The sequence below is a fragment of the Melanotaenia boesemani genome, chromosome 24, assembly GCF_017639745.1.
Source record: "Melanotaenia boesemani isolate fMelBoe1 chromosome 24, fMelBoe1.pri, whole genome shotgun sequence".
Taxonomy (NCBI): Eukaryota; Metazoa; Chordata; class Actinopteri; order Atheriniformes; family Melanotaeniidae; genus Melanotaenia; species Melanotaenia boesemani.
In genome coordinates, this window is record NC_055705.1 from 13171806 (window position 1) to 13188279 (window position 16474).

Here is a 16474-nt window from a genome sequence, read left to right on the forward strand (position 1 = left end):
TAAATAAAATAAATGTTTTAATTAATTTATATAGTATGATTAGGCTTTTTAGCTTCAGGTAGTATATGGAACTAATCCTTGAAAAAAGAAAGCAAAGCTACCAGCAATGGCTGTGTCTTTGTTCCAACATGCATCTTTCAACAAACCTGAATTCTTGCAAAACTACACTAAGTCCAGGAGGTTAAAAAATTGTCATTTTTGCATTAATGACTATCTTTATTTTGAGCAGTAAAATATGAAACAAAAAGTAAAATACAAACAAAATGCCTGCAACCTGCAACGCGTTGTGCCAAGCTGCACCATTATGTTCTGTACTCTGAAGTAGAAAGAAAAAAGGCTGTCAGGTTGCGAAAAGGCAATGAGATTTTTAGTTGAGAGTTTTAGAGCACAAGTCAACCATTTAAAATGACTTTTCTCTGACTCAGAGATGGTTTTTCCACTGAATTATAGAAAATGGATAAAAACAGCATATCCTCGCAATTAAACTTTTTCTGTCTTCCGCTCACTTTAATTATAATTTGTTCAGATTATCTAAAATATGACAATCAGGTGAAGTCATTATTTATAATAATAATAATGGAATATTTATCTTTTTTTTAACTACAAAAAAGAGATTGCCTGTTTTTTTTATGTGTGGTCACTATCTTTGAAATACTAATGTCTGGTTTTCAAAGATCTTTTTTTTCCCTATATCAAATAAATGGCGGAGCATTTTGGAATTAAACAGCTCAACAAGATCAAGAGATGTGTCAAATATTTCTTGTTTTTTAAATAAAGCAACATCTAAATTAGCTTTGAAGATGACACTGTGATCAAATACTCATTGCAGCTGCAAGGAGTCCCTGTTTGTCAGGTTCAAAGTCTTATTTTTCTTTTCACTTTGTTGTTCAAACGTGCATGTTTTGTGCACACTTGTTTGTGTTCATGTGTGAGTCAAAGTCTAGTGGCCGGGAGAAGCCCTCTCCATATGAAAGGCTAGGAACGAAAAGATAAACGGCTACCTGCAAACACCTGTCTACAAACACACACACTGTGGAAAGGAGCATGAGTTTTTGCATGCTAGCGAGAGTGTGTGTGTGCACCACGAAAGGAAGCAAAATACACACAGCTGCCAAGCAACTGAGAGCGAAGGCCAACAAATGAAAGTGAGTAGGAGTTTTCCAAAACACGAGGGGGGAGGAGAGACAGAAGAGTTAAAAATGATAAAGAGGAAACCGTGTACGTTTTAAATATTACCCTTCTCTTTATGTTTGCCTGCAGCGCTGATACACACACATTTAGAAAGCTGCCATCAATGAAGCCAAACATTTGCCTGCTCCTCTACCGTTTGCTTTGAAATATGATTAGCTTTGAGCTCCTGTGAACAAGGTCTCACCTCACACACACATGCACACAGACAAAGTGAAATATGATTTGCTTTGAGCGTTTATGTACAAAGTCTTTGTGATGAAAGAGAGCCTAACAGCACAAGAGTGTCTCAGACAGTGGGAGCAGTGTGTGTGTTGAAGAGGGAGCTCACGAGCCTTTCTCAGCACCTTTAAACGCCACAACCTGCTGCACCGACTTAAAAGAGCTTGAGAGAACAGCGTGCGACCTGTTTAATCTTCCCCCTCTTGCAAGACCCGGCGCACCCTTTTCATCTTCCCCACTTACAGAGGATACAAGAGCCTCAGAGCAGGAACCAATTAATGCAGATTAATTGATATTAAAGACTTTGTGTCACTTTGCCTCTTGCTGCTGCCTCACTGATGCCGCACTGTTTGACTGTATGAAAAATGTGACTTGTGGACCACAGTAAATAATATGCAGAATTATGGCATGAATACTTTGTTCCATCCTTTAATTAGCTAATCCACTGTAATGTATTACTCTTTATTATTGTTATTATTGAGGTGAATGTGAAATGTTTTATAGCTTACTAACGTAAACTTTTTACTGAACTTCGTGTAATTTTACTGCATTTCATTATCATTCTGTTTATTTTTGTCTTTCCACCTGTGAAAGTTTGCCATGTGGAACTGCTCTGTTCATATTTTGCACACTCCAAAGTTTGATTGTTCTGATTAGAAATATTACAAACGTCGCTTAGGCTGAGTATTGTTGGCTTTGATGCAATAATTGTTCAAAACCAGGTCAGAAATAGTATTTAGTTCAGACACAGTCAAATTCTTATGGTACTTTCTTCACCCAAGCTTAACCCAAGAGTCAAAACTTGATATTTATTTTTCTTCTTTTAGATCAAGAGTTAAAGGATTACTTTTTTATGTTTTGAGTGTTTGCAATTTTTAAAAAAGCACACATACTATTTCACACAGAAATATGGCAAACCTTACAGTGTTAAGGATACGGTGGTGCCTGAGTAGGGCGATATGTCGGCCATATCTTGCAGATCCCCACACTCAGACTTAATGAGGGATAGCGACAAACCCTCTGGCCCATGTTGGCTTGGAGAGCTCTGCCTGTGGTGATGGTGACCCATATGGCCTCCTCCAAGGGATGCCATTTTGGTTCGGATACTGACACTTTCCCGGGTTATGTCCATGGAATCTGGGGAGGACCGGTGGTGGTCCTTTGGCCCTGGAGGATAGCCGGCTCCCCCATGTGAACCCAGGGGGCTCTGAAAGGGATAACCCATGAGGGGAAGAGGGAATGGGTGGCGAAAAGATGGAGGGCTAAACCCAAGTGAAGCTGTGAGGGGAGATGGGTGAAGAGAGGGATGGTGAGGTGGTGGAGGTGGAGGAAGAGAAGGGTTGCCGTTCTCTCCGTTGCTTCCTCCGCTCTTGCGCACCACCAGCGGCAGTGCCTCTGTTTGATCGTTGGGTGTCGGCACACCGCTCAGTCTGCCACTTAAACCACCAAATGAATCCAGTGGGCTTGGGACAATTACGTCTGCAAAGCAGTGCAACCTCTGGTTGGAGGAGTGGTAGTTGGGGGTGGGACTAGCATCACCATTCAAACTAAGTGCCAAGGTGCCACCACCAAAGCGTGAATCTGGGGTAAGAGGGGGCAGGGGGCCGAAAGGTGGTGGACAGGAAGTGGATGAGTTGGATGAAGAGGAGGGTGCAGCTGGTGTACTGCTTTGGCAGCCATGATGGTGATTGGTGGTCTGCTTGGGCGAGGAGAATCCCTTGACAACGGTGTCGACGACCTGTGACACTGCACAGTTCAGTTCCTGCTTCAGAGTCTCAGCTAACTGCCTTCCTCCTCCTCCTGCTGTTCTCCTCTTCATCATTCTTTCTCCATTCCGCTCCTCTTCCTCCCTGCTGTCCACATCCTCTTCCATTTCTCCATCTATTAAGGCCTGCTCACGAAGGAGAGCTCTAGCCCGATCCAGGAACAGACCTGGGTCTAGCTCGGATAGGTCATCATGGCTGTGCCGCCCTCTGTCTCTGGGCCTCTCCTCCAGACCATCAGAGCGAATACTGTCCTCTGACAAGTTGCCATCCTCCTCTCTTTCCCCACTTCGGTCAGCTTCTCCACTCTCACCGTTTTCTTCCTCTTCCTCTGTTTCTGAGTCGTAGATCTGGTAGAACTTTTCTTGAAGTTGACGCAGTTGTTTCTGAACAAAGGAGAAAGACTGTTAACAAAATATACCATTAGGATGTGTTACATAAATTAGCTTCCTATATCATAGGAACATATTAAGGTGAACCGGGGTAGACAAAGTACATGATTGATTATTTTTAACTTTTGTGCTGTACAGACTTTTTTTGTCCTGTTGTACTGTTTTGTATCCCTGCCATTAAAACACCACAGTTGGATTTCTTTATCAGCTTCTTCTTGTCTCTGGATATTTAAACTATAGGACTGCACCCTTGAGAAATCAGTTTCATCAACTCTCATTTAAGCTGTAAAAATACAACGAAGAGGAAGATTTGGCTAATTTTTGTGGTGCATGTTGGCAACGAATGCCATCAAAAACTGCTCACTGCTACCAACCTGCATGTCTTCCAGCTGCAGTTTGAGCTGCCTTCTCTCTTCCTGTCTCTGCTCCTGCCTGGAACACACCAGTTGGGTGAAGCTGTGTTGCTGCTGTGGCAGACGCTGCTTTCTCTTATTCTCCCTGTAAACCTCCCCAACAGTGACCACACCGCCCCGTGAACCTGGAGAGCTCAGCAGGGAAGAAGGGCATTCGCTGCGGCTGCTGGTGTTGTGGCTGCTGTTGTCTCCTCTGTGGTCATTGCTGTTGCTGCTGTTTTCATTCTCACGGTTGCTTTCTTGGTTGCGGTCGCTGGCATTGGGCCGGACCAACGGAGAGTGACTCATGCCACGGATAATGTTTTCCACACGGGCTCGCTTGGCACGGAGATGCTCATCCGACAGTCGGTCCATGTCAAAAGAGGAGAGGGGGAGGGGCTGAGTAGGGGCATGGGAGTTGTGGTTTGAAGGTGGCACGGGCCGCCCGAAGGAGGAGGAGGAGGTCGGAGGGGCCAGAGGAGGCCCAGGAGAAAGGCAGTCAGATGGGCTGTCTCTGTCACGGGAAGAATTGCTACAAGCGTCCTCAGCATGGATCTCTGAGCCTCCACTCGACAAAGCTCCACTACCCTGTGATGAAACACAAAAGCACTGAATTTATAAAGTTAATTTATCGACTGAAGTAGTTAATAGATTCTTAAATAAAGACTGAATATTAGTGGCTTGTATGTTTTGGTAAATTAGTGAAATAGCTTCTCAGTGTTGACTGAAACAGTTGATCATTGGTACTGAAATCTGCTGGTGATTAACTGGCTACATTTTTACCACTAACTACCCGTGTGTGTGTGTTGGTGTGTACCTGAAAGCCTGAGTCAATCCCTCCATTTTTTCCCATATTATTCTTCAATAGCTGGGAGATGATTGTAGCGCCAGGGAAAGGCATTATGGCATCTTCGTAGGAGTTGGCCCTCTTCAGCAGCTTCCTCAGAACATTTGACTTCTCTCCATCACTGTTGGTTCCCCCATGGCTGTGGCTGACCAATGAGCAGTCTCCATCCTGATCGGGGCCGTGTGATTGGTTCATTCTGTCGAGCAGCGTCTCCCTGTTGCGGGTAAATATTGTGCTACCCACAGTCCTTTTCACCCCGATGTCAACACGCCGGCGCTTGGTCTGTCTGGTTAGGAGGGTGGTGCTGTCATGATCAGGCATCACGCAGGGCAGCTAAACAGGCATGATGCAGGGGTCCTCACAGACACACACAAGATACGCGGAGCTGTCTGTTCAACAAGAAAAAAGGAAACACATGCTGATATGTTTAGTTACTTTAATGACTGTTAAAATATAGTTGATCTATAGAAAGATATGTTTTAGATTAAAACATACAAACTAAAATCAAAGATTACTGGCTTTCAGTAACTATAATCCCCCACAGATTATGTGCATTCATGTTTTGAAGTAGTAGAAGTAGACGGTATCTGATGGATAAAACTCACCAAGTTAATCAAACCAATATGCAACTTACAAGTAAAAGGTAGTCACTTTTATTGATTGCACACAGAAAAATACAAAAAAAAAGACTAAATGCTGTTCTTCACCAAAAGCCAAGGGAACCACTGCAAGAAACAGCACACCCTTTAAAACAGTTCAAGGAGATACTCCCATAGAGAAGTAACACCTGCTTGTAATAACCAGAATTATTTCCCATTTCCTCTGAGCCTCCTGAGGGCTAACCTTGATTTCTGCATCTTGTGAGGAGCTGTGAAGAATCGTCAGGTTCTCTCTTATTGTCAGAAGCATTTCACTTCACTCTGAAGACAAAAAACTGTTTTCCCTGCTGTATTGTGCAAGTCCTCCCTTTTACTGCTTTGTTATATGAGAAATGAATTCTTATCTTACATTTGGGAAACAGTGGATTTTGATTTTGTTGAATGTTATTTATTTTGGATAGAAAGCATTTTCTTATAAACGCTGTTTCTTGCCAAGTTTTCAGTCACTGCATGTTGAAGCTTTCTTCTGCTGCCATCACTGTAGAAAGGCCAAATCTCATCTGAAATGCTTAAAAATACCCAAATGCATCACTGGTAAGCTACACAATCAAAGCTTGGTATCTTCAGGAAGTGACAAGTTTAATAGTTATTCTCATTTACTTTTCAGGTAGCCTCTATTTTTAAATTTTGAAGACCAAACAAAATAAAAGAAATGATAAAATTCTTCAGGAAGTGTGACTTAAAATATTCCCCTGGCTCTTTTCATTCAGGGAAATAGTGCAAGTTAAAGCCTGCTTGCATTCATCCCTGCACGCACATGCACACAGGCAACGTTTTCCATGTTACATGTTTGCATCTGCTTTTCATGGTCTTTACTAGAAAATGTATTCCCAAATTAAAGTTGCTTCCTGCAACAGTTTTGCAGTCCTATGACCAGAGTTGAGCTTCTTCAGTTGAGTTAAAAACTGAAAGCCATAAAATGTCACCCCCCACACACACACACACACACACACTGAATCCATCATGTGAATGAGATTCGTTTGCAGTACTCAATAACAGCCGAAAAAACAGACACTTCTTTTTTTTGTCGCACAACTGTTGGCAAATAAAATACGTACAAGAGTTACTATGAATATGATGCTGAATTTTACTGTCGTAAACAAGAGGCGTTCAGGAAAAAAATAAAAAATAAACAAAACTCTGTCCCTCATCACGGTGCTGGGCAGTGACCCAGATACACTCACTCAAACATACTATGCATGCATGCATACACACATTGCTCCCTGTTTGCATTATCTGTTCCTCAACATTATTCTGTGCAGAGGTCTGGCGCTCACACATGGAGAGTTTAGGTTTGTGTGGCCCAAAGAGCTTTTTGGTTATTTTTAAATAAGCCTCTTCTGTAAAAACTAATCAGTGCAGAAGCAGCATGTCTCATCAAGCCAAAGATCAAAATGCCTTTCCATTTTTTTAAAAAAATTACACTCAAAAACAGCAACAAAAAAATGAAAAAGATTTGTTTTATGTGAGAATTTAAAAGACACTGGACAAACTTTTGAGCCTCTTTTAAAGGTGAGTTTTAAAAGGAGATGTGATAGTGTGTGTGTGTGGTTTTTTTGGATCAAAACTGAAACTTTTGTTTTGAGTTTGGTAACGCAAGAATAACTTTTTCCTGCAATACAGAACTGAAATGGGAAGTACCTGATTAATAACTGTAGCTATTAGATTTAACATTTAAAATGAATGCCAGGATGGTGAGTCAAGACTGAATTAGCTTATCTTTGTTAAATGACAATAGAACAATTCAGTGAAACTTCAAGAGATATTTTGTCTTTTTGTTAGTTTGTTTAAAAAAACTGAAGATTTTGTCTATAACAGTTTTTTTTTTTTTACTTTGATTTCTTGGACAGGTGAAGCTTTGGAAGCTGAACATTGAAATGGATGATTGTCGCTGTGTGCGCACAGAGCGCAGAGCACCGCTGTCCACTCTTGTTACTTTCACGCACTGCTTTCTTGACGGCTGATTTCGAGAAATGTTTGACATTTTCAAATCAACAAACTATCCAGGCTTATGACAGGGCACCGACAGCCCTCTAGAAACGGGATAATCGACCTCACAGGCACACTAAACACACACCATTTATTCTGTGAAGTTTCACAGATTTCTTTAAGTAGAACCCAACCCTAACGAATGGAGAGAGACAAACAGTCTTGTAAACGCATTTTTCACCCGAGTACTCAATTTGCTTTAATTGCAAAGCTAAGGGTGTTTCTAAACGCCATCGCTTTATTGAATGAGTTGTAATCATTGGCTGATTTTAAAGCTGCCATAAAATCTGAAAGCAGAACAGGTGCGCGCATCAGTCCGAGTGAAACCAAACACTAAAGACTTCATTTAAAGCACGACAGAAAACAAAATGTGAAGTTTTGTCAGTGTCTTACAGTTTGGACAGACGACAAAAGTAGTTTAAGACAAGCGCAGGTGAAGTCAACAGGAGCAGGGCTTTTTGGAAAATGGTCCAAGACTAAACTAAACCATCTGGATCAGTGACGGGGATGGACAGAGTCCATAAACTGGAGACAGAGGAAGTTGACTTAAACCGAGGACATACGATGCACTCAGACAAATATGACCCCACGAGCAGCAGCAGAAGCCGTGGCATAAAAATCATTTGTACTTACTTCTCTCTCGAGCGTTTCCCCAAGTCAGTCTGTCGAAGAAAGGGCGAACACAAGAGACAGATCCGCACTCGTCTTTGAGATACTACGGCAAAGTGGAGACGTATGCAGAGCGTGCGTGCGCGCGGGCGTGAGTGGGTGGGTGGGGAGGGAGACACAGAGAGGGAAGCTATAGAGAAAGTGTGTATGAGAGAGAGAGAGAGCATTAGGAGAGGCAGGGAGAGGGGGAGAGAGTTTGCTCTTGTGCGCCGCTCTGCTCCCGGTATGGGAAATGTTTAGTATCGAGCGCACTCGTTCCGTCCTGCACTCTTGTTTCGTCGTGAATCCCTCTTTTCTCCCTCTGACCGACTGCAAGATACTCAGTATAAGAAACAAGAAGAGACGCACGTGAAGAATACGTGAAGACGCTGCGTCATCGGCCCTGGAGTGAGGTAACAGCTCCACCTAACCAATAAGGAAGAGGAACGGGAACAGTGGATTTTATTTAAGGAGCCAACTAAAAACGATGCTCTGCTAGAGCGGAGAAGCAGAGAGGAGAGAGGACCAGAGGAGAATACAGACGGTAAACTGGAGTCAGTTTAGCCGTTGAACTTTTTTCTTCTTCTTCTTTTAGTAACAGCTACAAAAGTCCGTGCAGATTGACTTGATTGTTTTACTGGAGCCGGACCTTTAGGCTTTTCATTGGCCCCTTAACTGATTGCATTTGTTTCACTAGAGAAGGAGAGTTGGCTTCACCAGAGTGTGTTCCAAAAATAAAACAAATAAGTACATTTACACCTTTGCCAACTCGGTGATGCTTATGTGATTTAAGCAATTGATTAAATTGATTGGTCAGTTTGTTCAATGCTGCGCAACTCTGTAACTACGTTTTGAATAAACACTGGCTTTAATTAATTTACTCGCTATCACTCATTCTTACTGATTTATTCGCATGTTACGCAGGTTTTAAGAATAAAAGGAGACAACCACGCGCCCCGACACGACGCTTATCTGTGAATGCACCTGGAAAACTTTCTTTAAGATTATAAATAAATAAAATAAATGAAGACGGGAGGGTAACGGGTCTCTTATTCAGAGACCGTAGGTAGGTCAGACAGCCCCTGAAATTCAGGAAACTAAACTTTGCTCAAGGACACTTCAGCAGAACGGAGTTTCTGGTCTGAGGGTTGTCTGATCTAGCAGATCACTGCTCGCCCGTCTGCAGACAGTGCTGGTAATAAAAACATAAATAAATGAGAAAACACCGGATTGAAATCTATGAACACAATCAGGCGCCCTGCTGATCAAGCAGCAATTTCACCAAAACTAAAAGTTCTCACTAACGTCTCTATAAAATGTTTCAATTCTGTACCTAATTAGACCCAATTTTAAAAAAAGATTAAAAGTTTGGGGCCCACTGCTGTGCCGAGGAAACGTCACGTTCCGACACTGTCGCAGCGAGTTGATGTTGTCCAGTTTTTTTTGTGGACGGGACGAAGATGAACTCATGAAAATCAGAAATAAATAACACATCATTTATTTTATTAAGCAATATTTTTCACATAGCAGGAGTCAAATTCTGTCTCGCTTAATTTGTTTAAAAGAGAATGAGGATTTTTAATTTTCTGGCCGCAAATAAAGAACTTCTCAGAGCAGATAAAACACATTTACAGAATTTTAACAATGATAATCTAAACTATTTTTGTTTTAAATAGCAGGTTTAATGAGAATCAAACTGCAGACATCACACAAATGACTTCACTTTTTATGCGGAGGTATGCCAGTGTGACTCGTGTGTGTGCGCGCGCCGTTAATATTAGTGTGTTATTTAATTTATTTAAAAAATCTCTTTGTTCATCTTGTGCCAAATATGCTAAGTCAGCACAGAAAAGCCATTCCTACATAGTTTATTTTCATTAATAGAATCGACATTTTACAGCAAACTGTTTTCTGCTTTCTCTTATCTCTTAAGCTCATCTGACATCACTTCCTGCACATGTAAGAACATTTTCAGTCATTTAAACAGCAGCGGTACTATGTGGTTTGATTTTATACAAAGTACAGATATTTCCACCCAGGAGACCGAGATGCGTTTGCTGGCCATGCATGGACAACCCGGCCCTTTTTTCTTTCTTTTTCTTTCCCTTTATTTTTTAAAATTATTATTATTATTTAAATGATCAGTCTAGTTTGATGGCACTCCACACGCTTTGACCTATTTGAGCGACGATTAAATTGTTTAAATTAACAGGAGAAAAAAAATGGACTAAATAAGGGCTGAAAATCTCAAGTGTATGCTTGATATTTGTGTAAAAAAATTGTGTTTTCTTATTAATCTGGTGGCAGCTGCTGCAAATACCTGCAGCTGTTGATTTAATGAAAATTAAAGCTTTAATGTTCAACTTTTTGAGGCCACTGTATTTACTTATCTTATGTGGCGATGACCTCTTTCACAGTGTTGTGTGTGTAAGTGTGTGTGTAAGTGAGTGAGTGCATGTGGGATAGTCACCATCACACAAAAACACTTGCACACAAAAGCAATGTTTAAATTGTGTAATCTGTGAAGGACAAAGTGTGTGTGTTTGAGTTAGAATCCATGATCCTGAACAAGTCCTACAATTTATTCAGTGCAACTCAGCACCAATGTAGTGTGACCTAACAACGCAGATCACCACAAGACACTTTTTAATCATCTGCCCGTTGCTCATTTTGTAGGATTTAACCAAAGAAACAAAAAGACAGTCCAAACAAGTTGTAGTCAAACTGCACAATATGCATAAGCAGGTAAAAAAAGGGACTCATGCTTGTCATTGCAATGAAATCTCACAACAACCCTCATTTCAAACAACAGACTTGAAACAAATGAGAGTAAATGAGGGTGTTTCAAGGAGCAACTTGGAGCACTTTGAAGCTGAATCACATGTTTGAGACAAGTCAGAAACATGAGAAAATCCTGACAAGACTGGCTGCCTAGGTTGGCCATTGATAAGTCATTTACTTCAGGGGCAGATATAACAGATTTCTTTGTGACACAAAACAGGAACCAGCATTATCTTGTAAGTCTTGAGCAGTTTATTCCAGTTCCACTTTTCTGTTTCAACCATAAACCGAAGAGGACACGCACATGGTCTATCAGAGCTAGTGCTTTTTGTCTTAACTCTTTGATCCATTTATGTACAGAAGGAAATACTGAACTTCTTGTGTCATGAAAACCCTGGGTCCAATTATGCTTTGGAAGGTCCCTAAATGAGTGAAATGATTCAAAAGTATCTGGCAGCCATGAGAAGAACAAGTTCTCAAAAAAAAGGAAAGGCTTTAATGCTTATTTTATCTCCCAATTCAGTAACAGAAACAAAGGAGATGAGATTATTCTGTGCCCCCAATATCTTCCAACAGCAACATTCAAGTGTCACTTGATTATTACAGACATGACTGGGATTCCTGAAGTAAATATGAGGGCAAGAGGATGAGTGTAAGCAACCTGGCAACACCGTTCATGGTTTTTGGTCTTTTTCTTTACTTTGTAAATAATCACCCCTGTATATATATTTATGTTATATCCTATAAAAACTGAAAGAGAAATCATAAGGCAAGGTGCTACCTGAACTTTTTGTGGAATATTGTTTAAATATTTGTAGTTAGACCCCATTTTCTGTAAAGTTCAGGAAGAAATGCTTTAGTAAAGGCTATAGAAACTTTTTCCATAGGGAGTATAGAGCAGCCATTACCAAAGCTGCATCTTGAGTTTTAGCTAATTTAGCTAAAACATCGTATTCTTTTTTCTTCCAAATAATGCTTCAGTCATCAAAAGTTCACATGGCTAAAAGGCTGGGGTCTCCTGTAAGGACTCTTTCACAGAGATATGGGTTTTGCAAAAGCAAGTAAAAACTCTGGCTCATCATCCTGCTGAAAAAATACTCAAAGAGGGAATAATGAAAATAGAAGGGGCTGAGAGAGGGAATAATGGTGGGGCCTGTGACTGATGGAGGTCTGGAGGTAAAGACACATGGATGCAGGTTTCTCATTCTGTCTTTTTCTCTGTCTGTCCCTTCTCCCTCTTTTTCTTTTTCCTTCTCTCTGCTCTGTCTCCATCAAGATGCCATTATTCAGGACATTAGCGAGGAAGAGCTAAAAGCCCTCACTGTTGAGGAGGGTTCCAGGGTCCTCTCTGAGAGCTCTGATGCACACACACACACACACACACACACACACACACACATACACTTTGACGACAGAAGTACCATATAGTATAGGTGAAGAGGTAAGATGAGGTAAAAGAAAAAAAGGGCTTGCAGACATTACCAGGTGCCGAGGCTCCTCTGCTCTCCTCTGTGACCAAAAACATGGACATTAGCTGACACAAAGAAAAATGAACACTCAATGAGGCAACACAGTGAGGTGTACTGAGCATGCTCCGTGTCCTCAAATGTTTATTTATGCTTGTGAACTTTGATACTCATGATCTGCTCTCTTGCTTCATTTATCCTGATACCCTCATAATGCATGGGCTGATATAGAAATATTGAGGACTGCTGCAACTTATTTGAACAAGTTAGAAAAGGCTGACATGCAGAGTTCTGCAACAACTGGTAACGCGTCATTTAAAGCACAACTGAAAATCTTCTGCTGGATTTTTCATTCTTCGACCAAGTAGTCAGTTCAATACAGTCACTTCAGACTGTGTTGCAGTTATTTTCATCCACAGAGCTCAATGCACCAAAGAATAAAGAGTTATAGTTGTTTTCCATTATATTCTTACATTTGCATTGTGTTTTTTTAGCATTGGCAAAAATGTTTAAGGTAAGAGGTAATGGTTAGTTGTCTTAAGAAACTGAGTTTGACCTGCATCCCACCCAACATTTAAAGTCCTGTGTAACTTCTTAGTAGTTACGTTAAAGTTTCCTACCTTTCGTTTCTTAATCTTGAGTACCTCTAGTTTAGCTTTGCACCCATGACAATTCCATATAGTTGTAATTATTTCAGTTTGAGGGAGAGATTCCTGGAGGGAAGAGGATTTGGCTAAAGTGTCCTCTGATTGGTTGACCTCCTGGCTTGCTTCGGGGCAGTATTATTTAAATGCTGTGGTTAGGAAACTACTTTTTTTTTTTTTTTAAACTTTGAAACTGTTACTCTGAAGCTGTCAGAAGTTGGATCAAGTAGTTGGGATATCATTACCAGCCATAAATGTACAAGGTGATTTTAAAAGTTGTTGTAGTGGTTTTAAATTTGATTGTATTAGTTGAAGTTCAGTGGTGATAAAAAATAGAGAGAAATGTTCTCAGTCATGATAAAAGATGTGGCAGAATAGGAGGTGGTCTTATTATTAGCGAATACATTATTATTGTAGGTGTTACTGACTTTTTCATTCCTCTTTTATACATTTTTTTATACCTTGTTTTTATTCTATTCTTTTCAGGAGATGATTAATCTTTCACGAGTTTGAACAATGACAGTAAAGATTTGAGTTCAAGTGAAAAAAACAAAACAAAGCATGGTGTTATTACTAAATTGCAGCTAGCATGACATGAGTAGTGTATCTGTTGTGGAAACCTTGACACAACTTCTTTTATTTTTTGCAATTAATTTCCACATTCGACTCTTTCCAAACTTTTCCTAATTATTTCAATTTCTGAGCACAGGGAAATGGAGGATTTTCATAATTTACTCTCCTCGTAACCCTTCTCTCTTCTTTTTCCTCCCACCACAATTACTTTAGTACAAAAACATTCAAATTATTCATCTGCTCCTTTTTTCAATTTACCATTCTTTCTTTCAGTTCCTGTAATTCATGTTTTTTTTCTTTTTAACAGACCTAAGCTCCACTTTGCTCATGTATTTATTCATGCTTTTCTGCCTCTGATGGGCAACATGGATGAAGTTGAATAGAGGCTGTGTGTATGTGTCCACTCCTATATGTGTTTATGCATGCAGCTTTGCTGTAGACCTTCTCCATTGTGCTGATTCTAAGAGAAGGTCTTAATCTAGCCATTGCCATTACCACTACTGAGACCTCCATATCCCCTTTTGCCCCAATGTTGTGCCCAGCCATGAAGGCCCTACAGTGGGCAGGCTGGCAAGCCAGATCAGGGTCTTGGGTCTTGTGCTTGGCCTGGATCCCTGGTTCTCAACCTCCAGTACCAATGCCCCCCAAAGCCCCACAACCAAGCCTCAATACTGGCCTGACTTGGCCCCAAAGCCGCCTTCCTGGCTCAAGGCCTGGGTGTATGGAGTGATGGAGAGAGGGAAGAAAGCCTGTAGCTGGATGTGCAGTGGAGTGAGGAGAGGTGGAGAGGCTAACAATGCTATCAGAGAGCTGGCGTCCATCTCTCAAAAGAACACACAGACACATACAGTCCTGTTTGTCTTTATTTATCACGGCTCTTCACACACTGATCACAACAAAGGGCAAAAGCAGAATAAGAGAGGGCCAGAGGAGAGAGGAGAAAACAGAGAAAAGTGGCAGAAAACAAAGAGAAACACAGATGAAGGGATCCTTGAAAAGATTGATTAGGCAAAACAAATGGTAACGGCAAAGACAAAACTGGGATGCAGCAGAGTTAAATTAAGAAGAGTGAAGATGAAGAAGTAACGTGTAGAAGGAATAGATTAGTAGAATTGGCAGGATACAATATGAATAAAAGAGGGGGAAAAGGCAGCAGTGTTTCTCAGCAGTCTGTTGGCCGAAGCCTCTGTAACATTGTCAGGCCTCCTGGATCCCCATGGAAACAAAAATCAACATGTTTGCTAGAAATGCTTTCATTAACACCCTGTAGCTGAGCCAAAAAAGCGCAATGAGGGAAGAGGACATGCTGAATTAAAAAAAAAAAAGAGAGAAAAGACCAACACAAATAATGCAAACAAACAAAGGATAAAAGACTAAATAAAAAACACCAAATACAAACTTGGTAAAAGGAGTTTTCCTCTTTTTTTTTCCCTCCATTTCCCCATCTACTCACTGACCCGTGTCATTTTGTACACAAAGTGACAGGCAGACTTTGAGGCAACACATTTGAGTGGCCATCACTTTGGGGATCAAACTATACCCAGTTTAATAATGTTGCCATGTTTGCACGGGGTATTATAATGATAGCCTTTGGCACATTAGAATAAGCTTTGGACAGGGACAGTAGCTTAAACAAACAGTTTGACTTTGTTGACATTTTTATTTAATGAAACTCACACAAGATAGAAATTAATTAAACTTTGAGTATTTTGATTTTTTTTTTTAACCTTATGTGCATTTACCCCTTTTTTGCAAAAAAAATTAAATAAAGTATAATGTTAATAGTATGAAGAAAATGGCTTAATTATGGTTTTCTTGTATTTGATGTACAAATATAATTGAATGTGTTAAAGTGGTAACATTCAATCCAAGTTGAATTTAATCAAGCAAAAAGAAAGTACAGCATCTGTGCACGTGTCTTCCCTACCGTAAGCTAAACTAACACACACACGTACACACTGAGCTTTGGCATCACAACAATCAATTAAATTTCGTCTTCTTCTTTCCTTTAATTAAAATTGAATTACAGAGGTTTGCCTCCCATCCCTTTAACTGAGCACATAAGGGAATGCCTGAGGGTGAATGAAGTTATTTTGGGTAAGTCATGGCAAGTAATAGGGTCTGTTAGGTTATTAAGCACAGTAACACACACACACACACACACCAAGAGACATGCATGCACATATAAAATGCACATATAAACTGAAGTAACATGGTAATTAAATGATAACGCTCAGTCAAGCTGAAGTAAATATGCTGTGACTCTAAAAATCATAACTGCAAAGATTGTCACTACAATATGTTTTTGTGTTTGAACCATTAATACTTCTTGTAGGTTTCTAAAGTTAGTATTTCAAACAATGCCTCATATTTAATATTTTATTTTGGTCATATCCCAAAGAATTCAATGTAATTTGTGCAATAATATTATAACATCACATTGCTCAGAATTAAAAGCAGCACTGACTGTACCTAACTGAAGTTGCTTTATTACCTCAGATTAGGCTGAGGTTATATTTTCGGTGTCTATCTGTCCATCAGCAACATAACTCAAAAAGTAATTGATGGATTTGGATTAAATTTTTAGGAAATCTCCAAAATGGAATAAAGGAACAAGTACAGTATACAGCATACAGCCTGATTAAACAGTGCATTGGGTGGTCTTCAGATCAAGACTAACGACCCCATGTCAGCCGTCTTTTCAGGTCACTCACTTATTAAACATATTTAAATGCTCCATGTCCTTTATCAGTACCATCTAGACACTGAGGGCAGCTGATATAATGTGAAGTGACAAGGCATTCCTGTTTCTTCTTATGCATGAAGACCAAAGGTTCTGGAAGGAAGTAAAAGTAGAATGATGCAATACTACACGGCACGATATGACACGACATGACACATCAGATAAGG

General features: G+C 40.3%; 1 protein-coding gene across 2 annotated transcripts in view; it reads right to left on the reverse strand.

Annotated features, from left to right (window-relative positions):
* Positions 1 to 12431, reverse strand: part of prox1a (prospero homeobox 1a) — a 39483-nt gene extending 27052 nt beyond the window's left edge. The window contains exons 1-4 of one of the 2 annotated variants that reach the window (XM_041978624.1): positions 12364 to 12431; positions 4775 to 5193; positions 3940 to 4545; positions 2348 to 3559 (exon numbers count right to left, since the gene is read on the reverse strand). In XM_041978624.1, coding sequence (XP_041834558.1) covers positions 2348 to 3559; positions 3940 to 4545; positions 4775 to 5125 — 2169 coding nt within the window. In that variant the 5' untranslated portion in view covers positions 5126 to 5193; positions 12364 to 12431. Of the gene's footprint in view, positions 1 to 2347; positions 3560 to 3939; positions 4546 to 4774; positions 5194 to 8085; positions 8225 to 12363 lie in introns of those variants that run through there. The other variant, XM_041978623.1, reaches the window with a different exon arrangement.
* Between the last annotated feature and the right edge of the window lie 4043 nt (positions 12432 to 16474).